The 13618-nt window shown below is 57.9% G+C and overlaps 1 protein-coding gene across 1 annotated transcript; it reads right to left on the minus strand.

Annotated features, from left to right (window-relative positions):
- Nucleotides 1-2021: 2021 nt before the first annotated feature.
- GGT1 (gamma-glutamyltransferase 1) lies at nucleotides 2022-12952 on the minus strand. The gene is made up of 12 exons (XM_047698510.1): nucleotides 12776-12952; nucleotides 12030-12160; nucleotides 11784-11870; nucleotides 8760-8952; nucleotides 8020-8177; nucleotides 6904-7053; nucleotides 6236-6372; nucleotides 3430-3617; nucleotides 3085-3212; nucleotides 2873-2985; nucleotides 2687-2800; nucleotides 2022-2353 (listed from the first exon to the last, which is right to left on the minus strand). The coding sequence occupies exons 1-12, from the start codon at nucleotides 12937-12939 to the stop codon at nucleotides 2207-2209; spliced, it is 1710 nt and encodes a 569-aa protein (XP_047554466.1). The 5' UTR covers nucleotides 12940-12952; the 3' UTR covers nucleotides 2022-2206.
- Between the last annotated feature and the right edge of the window lie 666 nt (nucleotides 12953-13618).

Below are 13618 nucleotides of genomic sequence, written 5' to 3' on the forward strand. Positions count from 1 at the left end.
AGGAACTGTGTGAGGAAAGTAAACAGGGCCTACATCTGGCCCTCGGTGCCCACTGCCCACCAGGCCACCCACCCCTGGGGCCTGCATGCGGTCAGAATGCCACCATAGGCCTCCTGAGAGTGAGGCTGCCCTCCTGTCTGGGTCTCTGCACTTCCCTGGCTGTGTGTCCGCTTCCCTGTGTCCATCTGTGCAGGCTGGGCCTCCTCTCCTGAGAACACAGGTCTGGATGCTCCCCTGCCTAGGCCTCGGGGTACCCAATGGGGAGGCAATTGGGGGAGGGGGACCCATTGATGCCCTTCTTGACCAGGCTCAGTGGGAGCACAGGGTGCAGGGTCCAGGCTGGACTCCCACCCACACAGCCCCCACTGCCTCTCTATATTCTCTGGCTTCCTCCCCAGCTGAGCATCGCCCACCCCAGGCCTCTCGACACCTCCTAGTACAACAGACAAACCGCCCACACAGCCACACAGCCTGTCAGGCCCCCACCCGAGCCACTGGTCAGCCAGGCAGTCTCTCCAACAGGCCTGTTCCCACAGCTGCCCGGGGGGGTGGGGAGGGCTGTGGGCACCTTCTTCTGTCCCCACTGTCCCCCATACCACAGTGACATGGCTTAACCCAGAAACAACGTGCATTGCTGGCCCAGGGCCTGCCCACCCTCTGGGAAGGCAGGGGCAGCAGACAGAGGGGTCTGGCGCGCTAAGAATGGAACATTCCCCCATCTCCACAGCCATGCTGATCAGGCTGAGGCCAGGAGGCAGGGACTGAAAGAGCAAAGTCCCAGGAGAGGAAAGAGCGTCATGCTAGGCCTGGCTAGAGGTATGGCTGGACAGGCTGAGCTGGGAAAGGCCCTGAATATCCTTGTGCAGGAGACAATGGGAAGGAAAGAGAGGAAACCAAGTCCCCCTGCACCTGGTGGAGCCCTCAGCTGAGCTCCACAGGGCCTGGGGAACTGTGTGTGCTCAGCCCATATGCAGGAACCCAAGGAGTTAACCTCCACCGGGAGTGAGACTAGCCCCTCAGGCCTCAGTCTTCTCTCCTGCAAATGGGGCCATGGCCTTTCCTCTAGCGCCAAAATGAAAGCTGAGGAGACTTGCACTTCCCACCAGCCAAGCCTCCATCCCGTCCCCAGGGGACCCCAGATGTATCACCCTCCCGGGCTCAGGGCCCAGACTCTGCAGACACAAAACTCCGTTTCCTCATGGGCACTTTAGAAACACCAAGTTTTCTGGCCTCCTGAGGGAGAGCCCAGACTTGGGGTGGCCCCTGTGCCCCTGCCTTCAGGGGTCCCTGCTTAGGCTCCCTGGTCAGGGGCATGGGTGGCCATCAGGCTGTGACCCACCCTCTCTTGCCCCCCCACCACAGCTCCTCAGTTAATAGCCTCTGAGGGAAGGCGGGAGGAGCTGGCGCCTGGGGGAGGAGGCAGGCCGCTGTGTCTCACTGATCCCCTCCAGGCCCCTCTTTCTGGGCTGCACTCTCCAGATCCCACCCTTGGGATCTGGGGACCTTTCCTGGCTCACTGATCCCTGAGAACCGGGCCTCTTTCTGGAGCTGATCACAGCTTGGTTTTCATTCTGGGTTTGTGCTTGGAAAACCCCCCGGGCCTGGCTCTGACCGAGACGTTTTGCTCCAGCCTCTTGCCCAATCCCACTCTTCAGACCTCGGGTTCACCTCCATGTATCCTCCACGGTGTGAACCAGGGGCACCGGCCAGGCAGAAGAGGTAGCAGGATTACAAGCATCTCTTGGCGGCCCACTGGCCAAGTAAATTCCTGAGCTGCAGCCCCCCCTGGTGGTTGATACTAGGAAGTGCCACGGCCCAGGCCAGAAAATGGATGACCTGGCCCCCTGCTCCTGGGGCTCAGGGTAAGGAAGGACAGTGATTGGTCTGAGTGGGTCCTGTCTCCAATCACCCAGCGGCCGGGCTCTCGTGTACGTTCTCAGCCTAGTTCCAGCACCTGAGAGGTTATGACCTCTGAATCCCGCCTCTCCACCCTTCCTCACCGTACAGCTCCAATTCACACATAGGATGCTGAGGCCCAGCGATATGGGAGCTGGGCCAGCAAGGCTGCCCAGAGCCTCACGCTGCAACCCCCATTTATTGCACTGCTTTGTCACTCACAGGGGAAGCAAATCCCTCCAAGTTCCACTCTGGCCCCAGCGGGCATCTCATCCCTAGGTTGCCAGGAAGCCTTGCCCACCCCAAGCACTCAGTAGCCAGCAGGCTCCCCGCCTTTCCTGGGGTCTGAGGCAGCTGCCCAGCCACCGGCCGTGTGGACAATGGCTTGCACCACACCGATGAAGCTGGAAGTGTCCTCAGTGTTGTGGTGCCGAGTCTTCAGGGCTGAGGTCACCGCCTGGGGGTGGGAGGGGATAGAGGGTTCTCAGCAGGGCCTGCGAAGCCATCTGAACCACACAGACCCACACCGAACCACACAGACGGTGCCGTTTCCAGCCCAGGGGCCAGGAAGAACAAGTTGGGGGCAGCTGGGCCTAGTGGGTCTCCTTGGAGCAGGTGGCCTGACCCAGGTTGCACAGGGGTTCAAGATGGTCCAGGCAGTGGAGGTGAAGTTCATCTGCCCCAGGCAGAGGCTGGTAGTCTACTCTTTGATGACTCAGGAGATCTGGGCCTCCATCCTAGGACCCCCGTGACCCCCCCTCGTGACTCAGTTTCCTTGGCCCTGTCCCACCTGGTCAATGCCTCTCTCCAGTGTCGTGGTGTTGGGCAGAAGCTGGTTGTGAAGTCGGGGCTCCTCTACTGCCCGTTTTACATCATAGCCAAACCACAGGTTATGGATGATGGCCTGGAGGGCAAAGGGATGGGGTCAGCATGGCCCAGGGGCAGGGGCTAGAAGGAACAGATAGATGACACGTACCAGTGCAGTGGCTGTAGTGATATGCGTGCCCCCAGAGGCACCCACCACCATGCGGACCTGGCCATCCTGGCCCACGAGGATCGCCGGACACATGGACGAGAGGGGCTGCTTCCCTGTGGTCACCAGATGGGCAGGCAGGGACAGAGATGCTGGTCAGCTGCCTGCCCAGGGCACCAGCCCTCTCTTGACCCAAGTACCTCCCCGCCCCATACCTGGTTTGATGAAGTTGGCTGGGGAGGGGGGCACCCCAAACTGGTTGGTGATGTTGGGGGAGCTGAAGTCATCCATCTCATCATTGAATATGATCCCGCTGACCTGTGAGCGTACCTTGGAACCAAAGCTGCAGACCAGCCGGATCAGACAACTGTGCCAGATCCAGCCCCTACCCCACCCAGCCCCCACCCACCCACCAAAGCTCCACCCGCCCAGGGAGGCTGAGGGCAGGCACTCTACCAAGGTGGGGCCTCAGTTTCCCCACCATGAAAGGGGTTGATGTAGCTCCCTCCTGGGAGACACAAGCAACCCCTGGCCCACCCAGGGCCACCAAGCAGCCCTACTAGAGGTTGATGGTGCTGGTGGCGGACACAGCACTGCCATCCTCTGCAACCACGGACAGGTGGGCCGTGCCACCGTCATCGGGCGTGTAGAACTCAGGCTCATAGTAGGAGGTCGGGTGAGTGGTGCTGTCAGAGATCCGGGCCCGGAGCTGAGCGGCAAAGAACTCGGAGCTCATGTTGCGGACCACCTGCCGAGACCCCAGAGCTGGCCTGAGGAGGTGGGGAGGAGGATGGGGAGGGGGCACAGGCTTGTGCGAGCAGCTCTTGGGAAGCCCCCAACATGGCCCTGACCACAACCCTCCTGCACCCCCAACCTCATGTAGCCCATCTGATCACCTTTCCAGGCTCTGCCTCCGCTGCAGTCCAGCAACTCTTAGCATTGGTCTGCCCACCCCACAAGCCCCCACTCTGGCCGCATTCAACCTTTCATTCATTCATGGAGCTTGTACTGCATGCTTGGATCAACAGGGAACACACACACGGGTCCCTGCCCTTCTGGCAGGGACGATAAAGGGAGACAGGGACATGCTGGAGAGAACAAGCCGGGTAAAGGGGATAGAGAAGGACCAGATGGGAGCGGAATTGTCAGGGAGGGCTTCTCAGAGGAGGTGATGTCTGAAAAGAGGCCTGAATGAGGCCTGGTGGTAAATGCAAAGGCCCTGAGGCAGGCCTGTGAGTGACAGGCAAAGGGTGAATAGGGTCAAAGAGAGGTGGTAGGAGACATTAGCAGGGGGTTATCCCAATAAGTCTTCAGAGGCCCTATAAGGAGTCTGGCTTTTGCTTTGAGCCACCCGGGCCTGGGACAGAGGAAGGAGCACACCAGCAGTTCACAGGATCACTCTGGCAGCTGTGTGGGGGTGTAGTGTAGAACCCAACTGGGAGGCTATGGCATCAACTAAGTGAGAGATGGGGGCTGGTGCGGATGGGAGAGAACCAATGGTCCCAAATCCTTCAGTGCAGAGAGGCCATTTAACTGTGGAGGTAGATACTGCAGAAGGGACAGTGAAGGTAGGAGGTAGACACCATGGAAGAGGCAGTGAAGGTGGACAGTCAGGAGCTTGATTTTGGAGACATGCCTTTTCCTGTTGCAGATGGGTATGGATCTATGTGTGTGGAGTTCATGGGCAAGATCAGGCCGAGGATAAACAGGGAGCCATCAGCCTCCAGTCGCTGCTTCAACCTGTGCGCATGAACAGGGTCCCCATGGTGGTAAGGACAAAGAGGAGAGGAGATAGGAGCCAGCAAGGAAAGCCCCTGGGGAATGAGCAAAGAAAATGCCTCCAGAATTTTCCAGCAACACCCCACAGGGAAAATTTTCAGCCTGAATCTACTCCTAAGAAAACAGAAAGTCAAATCCAGGATGTGGGATGGTTCTGCAAGACAGCTGCCCTGGGCTTTAAAAAGCAGCAAAACACCCCAGACATCTGTTGTAGGTTCAGACACTGGAGGGACAGAACAGAGACTGTGAGGGATGAGTCTGATGGGCTCTGGACCTAAACAACCCTGGGACCCTCGGGAACACAGGTGTCTAATGGGCCAGGTCCTCTCGAAGGTGGCATGGAGATCTCTCAGTCTCGGGAGCTACAACCCAAAGTGTGATATCGGGGACTGACCATCTGATACCCAAAAAAGCACACACATGTCAATAAAAAGGGGTGGATGGAGGCATGGAGAGAGGAAGGGGATGGGGCAAAATGTCCACAACTTTGCAAAATGAAAAGGTGAGGAAAGGAGGTGGTGAACTGAACTGTGTGAGATGCTGCTGAGGGGGGCCCAAAGGGGAAACTGAGGCTGGACTCTGGGGGTGGGGTGGAGTGAGGGGTCCTGGCAGGGGGGATGTGGAGCGAGGAGGGCAGAGCCTGATGGGAGAGGGCCTGAGAAAGGGATGGAGAGGCCCAGTGTGCCCTGAGTGGAAGCAGAGGAAGGGGAGGCAGCAGCGACAAGCAGATGCCTCTTTCCAGAATGAGCTGTCAGAAAGGGCAGGATGGGAATGCTGGAGGGAGCACAGGGCTGCAGGAGAGGCTGAGTTGGCAGGTGGAGGAGCAGAGGGGCCAGCCTCAGCCAGGATGGCAGGGGCGGGGGCTGCAGAGAGAGAGGGAGGCAATGCAGTGGCCTCAGGGGGATGAGTCGCCAGGTCCCTGAAGGCCATGGGGAGTAGCACAAAAACGGTCCTCAGGAAAGAAGAGAGATCCAGAAGAGCAGAGGGGCAGCTGAGAGGCACAGGTCAGTGTGAGGGGGTCTGCAGGTCTACCCCAGAATGGGGGATCCAAGTAGGTAAAGGGGCGCCATGACAGGAGGCTCAGTGAAGGCTCAGCCTGGAACTGGGGTATTTGTCTGTAAGTGGGTCGGGCTGTGCAGGGCCTGGGTGGGGATCAGGGAAGGGTTAGCTGCTGGGTGTGACCAACAAGCTGGTGGCTGAGGCCTCTGCCACCCAGACCCCACCCCCACCCCTCCCCCATCCTCCTCATGACCCTCGAGGGTTATGATGCCCTTACGTATTCCTCAGCTCAGCAGTGAATACTCCAAAAGCTTCCAGACCAAGGGTACAGCCCCCAAGGTGCGAGCGTGGCCAGGGATAGGGGCCACTAATTACTCATTGCCGACTTGGCAAGCTCCCTGTGGCTGAGGGCTGAACTCGGGGTCACCAGTCTATCCCAGCACATGGTAGGCCCACCACCAAAGTCGGTGGTAGGAATGGATTAATTCAGCATGTGTGAGGTTGGGGTGGCCCCAGGGAACAATCGTGGCACCTCCATGAGAGGCCCTCCCCACCCATCGTGGACCTCTTACCGCCCCTGCCTCTTACCGCCATCACATTGACAAACTTGGGGTCCCCAAGCAGGGTCCTCTTGGCATAGGCGAACCGGAAGGCCTCCACAATGCGGTGGTAAGTCAGACCCTTCTGCTCGGGTGTTTCCACACTCGCCCGGGAGAAGTTGTACCCTGATGGAGCAGAGATGGGACACACCGGCAGTCCCAGGGCCCTTGGGACACCCCAGCTAGGCCAAGACAGCTGGGTGTTCCAGGGTAGGCTCACACCTCCCTGAATCTCTTTGCTTGGCCCAGCTTGAGAAGAGGAACGTTGAATAACGACCAGTGGACACTTTGGAGGAATGGAAGGATGGAATGAGGCAAGGGACCTCTGGACCTGGGCCTCAAATGTCCAGCTAGAAGGGCAACCCAGTCTTACCCGGTCCCAGAAGACCACTTAGATTTGTCAGACACGTCCTCTGGACCAGCCCCCCGCACCCACTAGCTGTGAACTTCCAGCACTGGGTAACTGGGCAAGGCAGACAGACCCTGTCACCCCTAAGCCCTTGCAGGGGCTGTTCCCAGCCCGGGATGCTGCTCCACACCGTTTTTACTTCCCAACCACTCCACTTCCTCCCTTAGCCCCTGACCACCGCCCCCGCAACACACACAGCCCTGGTGGCTCTGCACCGCCTCCTACAGGGTCGTGGTGGGACAGCTCACCCTTAAGGATGTTGAGGATAAGAGCCAGCACCGGGCCACTGAGCGGGGCGCTGGGCATGTAGAGATGGGCGTCCCCAAGGCTGATGTTCAGGGGGTTCTCGATCAGCCTGGCACGGTAGTCATTGAGGTCCTTGGCGGTCATGATGCCCCCTGCCAAGAGCAGCTCAGTGGAGGGACATGGGGATGGGGCCCCAAATCCGAGGGGAGGACAAGATCACCAAACTGAAAGCCCTCACCCGCCCAGAGGGTCCCTTCCCCTCCCCTTCCCCACGGCCCAACCCCCCAGTCTCTCTGTGCTCCCCAAAGATGCCTCCTCCCCATCGCCAGGCTCAGGCCAGCTACCCTCCACCTATTTGCCCCACTGGCCTCCAGGTCCACCTTTTCTTCCCCTGGCGCCAAGAGTCCTCTTCCCTAAGTGGAAAATATCTGCTCCTATCTCCCCCTTGCCCAGTCCTCTCCTCCAGAGACTAATGGGTGGGTGAAAGGAGGCTCTTAATTCTACAGGAAATGGGCTCCAGACAGACTAGGTTATTTACAGGCTAATTTCCTGCCCCAAGGCTAAAGGTCAGCATGCTAATCACACTCTTCTGTGTCTCTGATAAAAAGAACAGTATGAAGAAATCCACAGTGGGGAGGGAGAGGCAGCGGCAGGCTGCCTGGCTGAAATTCATCAGAAGCTCTCCTTGCTTGCAGCCCCTCCAAGGCCTCTCTCGCCAAGCCCACCCCCATCTGCTGTGACCCTCAGGGATAATTAAAGCTCACCCTCTGGCCGGGAATGCTCTTCCAACCTCATCTGGAGTTCATGTACTACCTCCTCTAGGAAGTCCTCCCAGACCTGCATGTCAAGGCTCCCTCAGTCTGAGCTCCTACCTAGGCCTGCATTTATCCACTGAGAACTTTCTCTCCTGAACTGCACTGGTCTCTCAGTCATGACTTAACCAAGATCTGTAGATTCTTGTGACCTGTCACTGAGTGCAGACGTCTCCTTGACACCCACCCCTCCACCAGCTGCTGCTGAGGGCCTAGGGTCTGGGCCAAGGCAGGACCAGAGGACCTAAGACCTCTGAGCTCTGGCTCAGGGTTCCTTCCCTGGGGCCACTGAGGTTGCCCACTCACCAGCATCCTGAATGTCCTTGATAATCTGGGCTGTGAGGCTCCCGTTGTAGAAGGCTTGGGCTCCCTCCAAGGCCAGCGTCTCGTACGTGTCTGCCAACCGTGGCAAGGTCAATTTGTCCCCTTCCAGCAGCACCTTCCCATTGCGGCAGAACACCTCACTGGGGCAGAGAGGCTCCTGTGAGGCTGGCAGGCCGGCTGGATTAAGCCGGTTACTTCCCACCCAATCACACAGAAGATCAAAGGACAGCGAGCAGGGCACCTGGGTGGCTCAGTGGATTAAGCCTCTGCCTCTGCCTCTGCCTTCAGGTCATGATCTCAGGGTCCTGGGATCAAGCCCCACATCAGGCTCTCTGCTCAGCAGGGAACCTGCTTCCCCCTCTCTCTGCCTGCCTCTCTGCCTTCTTGTGATCTCTCTGTCAAATAAATAAATAAAGTCTTTAAAAAAAAAAAAAAAAAAAAGACAGCGAGCACCCTTCCACGGGTGTGTGACCCTCATCCTCTGGTGTCCAGCGCATGCCTCCTAGAGCCCCTGCCACTCAGGACACACAAGCCTGGGAAGGCACCAGGCTCAGAATGCCATCCCATGCACACTGGGAAAAGTTCCTGTATCCTAGACCTCAGCCCTCCATCAGCACAGGTTCCTGAAAGCACCCGGCCAGTCATTCACAGCTTGCAGGGAATATTGGGCCATGTCTGCCCAGCCTGTGGCCCAGGGCAGGCCAACCCCCCCACAGACATACCACAGGGCAGGCCGCTGCTCGATGACTGCCCGACTTTTCTCCAGGGCTGCCGCCAAGCCCTTCCCCACAGGGAAGCCCTGGCGGGCCAGCTGGATGCTGGGCCAGAAGAGGCGAGCCCAGGGCAGCCGCCCGTGCCGCTGGTGGGCCAGTTCATAGCCTCGGATCTCACCGGGAACCGCCACCGACAGCCCCCCTGCACAGGGACAGGGACACACACACACACAGTTAGTGGCTCTAGTCTGGGGACACCGGGAGGGATGCTCTCTCAGGCCACAACCTAGGCACAGTCCCCAGATGGGATCAGTGAGGTTTCGGAAAGAAATGGCATTGTCCTATCCGGACTCAGCAGGCAAGAGTGTAAATGGTTAGGGACATGCGAAGGAGGCCACAGGTCAGGGAGAGGTGGTTCCTTCTGCTGGATTCTGCTGTCCAGGGATGAGATGACTGCCTCTGCGGGGGTGGCCACCAGGTTTGAAATCCTGGGCCAGGCCACAGCTGCACACAAGACTGTGGGGAAGCCAGACCCCTGCCATCTCTCAGTCTGAGCTTCCTCGCCCACAGGCTCAAGGGGTCCACCAGAACCCACAGAAGTTCCCCGTGCAAGCCTGGGGCCACCCTGACATTGAGCCTGTTCCAAGGCAAGACCTCTACCTTTCTCCCTTCTACTGTCTCAGAACCAGGACCTGAGCCCAAACCCCTACCCTTTACAGTCTCTGGGCCTTAGTTTCCCCATCTGACCACAAAGAGCTCCTTAGAGGAGCCCACAGTTCCACTGGAAACACCTGTAGACCCTGATCCCCACCCACTCCCATGGCCCACCATACCCTAAATTGGATACTGATGCAGAAAGGTACAGCCACGGCCCCCACTCCCAGACACCCTCTTGTTTCCACCCCTGAATGACAAGGGCCATCTCAGCTACCCCCAGACAAGGCAGTCTAGGCTCATAACAACCTGAAGCTGGGCACGAGAGCCAGGGTATTAGGATCTGCATGTCTGCACATCTCAGAAGGTCTGATAACCAGTCCGTAATTCCTGCCACCTTAAATAAATACCTCCCTGACCTTGGGCCAATCAGGTCTCATACCACCCTGCTCGCCAAAGCCACCACTGACCCCCAAACTGGCAGACCTGGGTCTCCTCTCAACTTCACCTTACCTGGCCCATCACTCCTGCTGGGTCACCTCTGCATCCCACCTGCCAGGCTCTCCTAGAGTCTCCGCTATCTACTCCCCCAGATCAGAGCTTGAACTTGAACTTGAAGTTCCATTATGTGTTCACAACTCCACATTTACTCTCTGGCCTGGCCTGCTCCTCTGATGGCCAGACCTGAGGACGCAGCTGCCCACGCCTAAAAGGCATCTCTAACTTAACACGCTCAAAACGCAACTCCTGACTATCTCCCAAACCCATTCCCCACAGCCTTGCTGTTCCTGCTAGGGATGCCCCCTCTTTCCGGATGCAGATCGAACACCAGTCATTCAGGACACTTGGCATATGTGTCACACCCAACCTATCAGCAGACGCATAGGCTCCCCATTCCAGGTATGTTGAGTACCAACCACCTCCCAACACCATCTTCTCTCCCTGAATATCGTGGTGACCTCCTGACAGGTCACCTTACGGGCAGGCTGCTTGCTCTCTGACCCTTCTGCAGCAACCCAAGGGGTTATGTCCGACCTACCCCAGATCCACCCCCACAAACACCCCAAGAGACACTGCTCCCTCTCTCCGACAAGAAGCAAGGTCTTCGCAATGACCCACGAGGTCTGACGCCATCTGAGCCATTCTGACCCTGGAGTCAGCCAGTGCAGCCTCGCTGGTTCCCGCGTGGGCCACTTGCTCTGCCCCCAGACACCCGTACAGCTCCCCTCACTCCACTCCAGCCTCTGGGTCTTTGCTTAGTCAGCCCGTCCCCGAGCGTGCTGTACTTGGTGAATCGATGCCATCTGGCTCTTCCCTGTCTCTGCTATCCTGGTTCGACTGGGCCACAGATTTCGGATTTCGCCTGTTGCCTTTGCTTTGTCCCCTGGCTTGGGGAACAGCTCCTGACATTTTTAGAGGTGCCCAACAAGTTCTGGTTAAATAAATGTATTCCAAGTGCCCCTAAGGTGCTAAGCCTGTAAGATTCCAGTGAATTTCCTTTCTACCCATTCAGAGGTTCCCAAGGGATATAGGAATTCAAACAAAGACTGTAGGTTGGAGAGGACTCCAAGGGGGCGGGGCTACCCGCAGGGCCCCGCCCACCGCCCAGGGCTGAGGGGCAGAACCTGCAGTTGGAGATGGGATCAGTTAACCCCAACAGCCAGAACTTCCTGCCTCCAACCTCCTAGCCTGCAACCCGGTTGAGTCCTTGGGAGCAGCACCCCCTGGTGGCCACTGGCTTCCCCGCAGCTGCATGGGAAAACTGGGGGCCTCTCCTCCGCATAAGACTTTGTTTAAAAAGACAGACTGTTGTCTCTCGAGAGCTAACCCCACAAATGAACGAACAAATGAATGACTTGGATGCCTTTGAAAAACACAGGGTTTCAACAGCCCGGGTCCAATTTTGGCCTCAGCACCATCCAGCTGTGTGACCTTAGTTGGTTTGCACTACCTCTCTGGACCTGTAAAATGAGAATCAACACAGCACTTCCCTGGACTCCCAAGCATACAAGGGAGGTTTCAAGGGGCTCACTGGTGAAAAGGGCTGAGCAAAGTGCTGGCCCCAGAGACCCCCGGTATGTGCTAGCTGTTGAAATAATTTTTTGTTGTTGTTGTTGTTGTTGTTGTTGAAATAATTATTCTGTTTACTAACACTGGGTGGCTCTGGAGGGGCCTGACCTGAAAATAACTGAAGCTCCACCTCTTTTTCCCTCCATGATGATGGTCTTGACTGTTCATTACGGGAGGGTGTTGTGGGGCCAGGAAGGGATGGGTACAGTGGGCATCCGCCCATCCAGAGCTGTCCCTAGCCCCAAAGGCCCATGCCTTCCCCAGTAGCTCAGCCCAGCTCTGCACCTACACCCTGACTTTGCACCTCACCTTCCTGTGACTGCTCCGAGCTATTGAACATGCTGTCAAAGGCCAGCCCCGGGGCCACCTCGCGGGCATTGATGATCTCAACTTTTCCTGGAAGGAGAAGCAGGCGGGCAATCCAGACCCACACCAACCCTCCTCACCCAAGGTTATGAGCCCAGGGGCCGCCCAGCCCTGCCTGCCCCCAGCCCAAGTCCAGCCTGAGCTAGACAGCCGCTGCCATTCACCCCCCGGCTCCTCAGGGGCACTCACGTGTAGTGCTGTTGTAGATGGTGAGGAACAGGCCGCCCCCGATGCCCATGCTGTGGACGTTCATGAGCCCCACGCACAGGAGGGCCGCGATGGCAGCATCCACTGCCGAGCCGCCTTCCCTCAGCACGTCCCTACCCATGGCACATGGTGGGCAGTGAGCACCTGCGGGCTCCCCGACCCCCCGATGCAGGCACCTGCCACCCACTTCCACCCTATCAGGCCACTGCCCAAAACAGGAGGGAAGAAGAGCCCCCAGTTCTGGGGCTTTGCGTAGAACTCTTAAGCCAATGGGCTTGTATGGTCTTCCTTTTCAAGCAAACAGATGAACATGCATTTTATAATAGAAAGAAAATGGGAAAATTGTTACTTTTATTGGTAACATTTTTTTTTTTTCCTGTTTAAGTCTCTAAGTGGGAACTGATCTTTGTAGATAATGTGAGACAGGGGTAGAAAATAGCATAAAAAACAATTGATCCAAAGAGATGGAGATTCTTAGGTCTGAGGAAAAGGGGCTCAGCTGGGCCCTGGGAAACCCACACCCTGCTCTTGGAGTCAGTGTTCCCTTCTGCCCTGACCAGTGGCTGCTGAGAAGTTCCAAGGAAAGGACACACAGCTCCATGTGAATCAGGCACCCCTTGTCCAGGTAGCTCAGGGACAGGTGGGGAAACTGCGTCTCAGGGGGCTGAGGGTCTGAGCCAGATCCACTTGCAGTAGTCCTCCTGGGTTCCCATGCCCTGCCTGCTCACCTCCCGATCTCCGAGCAACGCTTGGCATCTGCAGCCACGGCCGCCCTGGGGTAGACATGGTTGTGTGTCTTGGAGGCTGAGGGAAGCCAAACGCACAGGCCAATGATGAGGAAGAGCACGAGGACCACGGCCACCAGGACCAGATACACATACTTCATCTTCATGGCTCTGCAGGCCCTGGTTGGGGGTGGGGGTGGAGGTTAACAGAGTCAGGGGCCTACCACTGGCCTGCCTCTGGGCACATCCTGACCCTCACCTTCACAGGGCACAGCCCAGGATCAAGCCTCAAAAACACATCCCTGTGTCTCCTTCCAGCCCCCAGACCTTTGCTCATGCTATTCCCTCCACCAGAAACTCCTGACCCCATCTGTGCCCTCCCAAATCTCCCTGCTTATCCTCAGGGCCGCATTCCAGTAAGGAACCCATGTCCAACAGAACCCTCTTCTGGAAGCCCCCAGATTCCGTGTGCCCCTGCTTCTACACAGCCTCATCTATCCCCCATAGTGGGAGCCATGGCCAAGTGTGGAAGTCCATGAGGGGCAAGCCTGGTCTGATTCCTTCCGTGACCCCCACCTCAGCCTGGAGCCAGGCACCATCCATGGGCCCTCCCAGAATGTCCTGCCACAGACTGTGGGGTTCAGAGAGAGGACCCCCATGGTCTCCTCCTGCAATCATTAGCTGAGGGCCACAGGGCAGGGGCCTACCTTTCTCAGGGGATGGGAGCCCCACGCCTTGCCTGCAGAGGTGGCTGCAAAAATGGGGCAGTGGGGGCGGGGGTTGGCTGAAGCAGCTGATGAGATAACGGGGGTCCCTCACACACGGCAGGTGCCCGTGGCCACAGGA

The sequence above is a fragment of the Lutra lutra genome, chromosome 12, assembly GCF_902655055.1.
Source record: "Lutra lutra chromosome 12, mLutLut1.2, whole genome shotgun sequence".
Classification (NCBI taxonomy): Eukaryota; Metazoa; Chordata; class Mammalia; order Carnivora; family Mustelidae; genus Lutra; species Lutra lutra.

Bases quoted from the DNA above. Each gene is read 5' to 3' on its own strand.
- GGT1 (XM_047698510.1), bottom strand. From the start codon at position 12,939: ATGAAGATGAAGTATGTGTATCTGGTCCTGGTGGCCGTGGTCCTCGTG. The intron at 6,373-6,903 runs GTGAGCTGTCCC...CTGCTCCATCAG, and splicing joins TATCCTCAACATCCTTAAGG to GGTACAACTTCTCCCGGGCG. The intron at 2,801-2,872 runs GTACGTGTCATC...TTTGCCCTCCAG, and splicing joins TCACTACAGCCACTGCACTG to GCCATCATCCATAACCTGTG.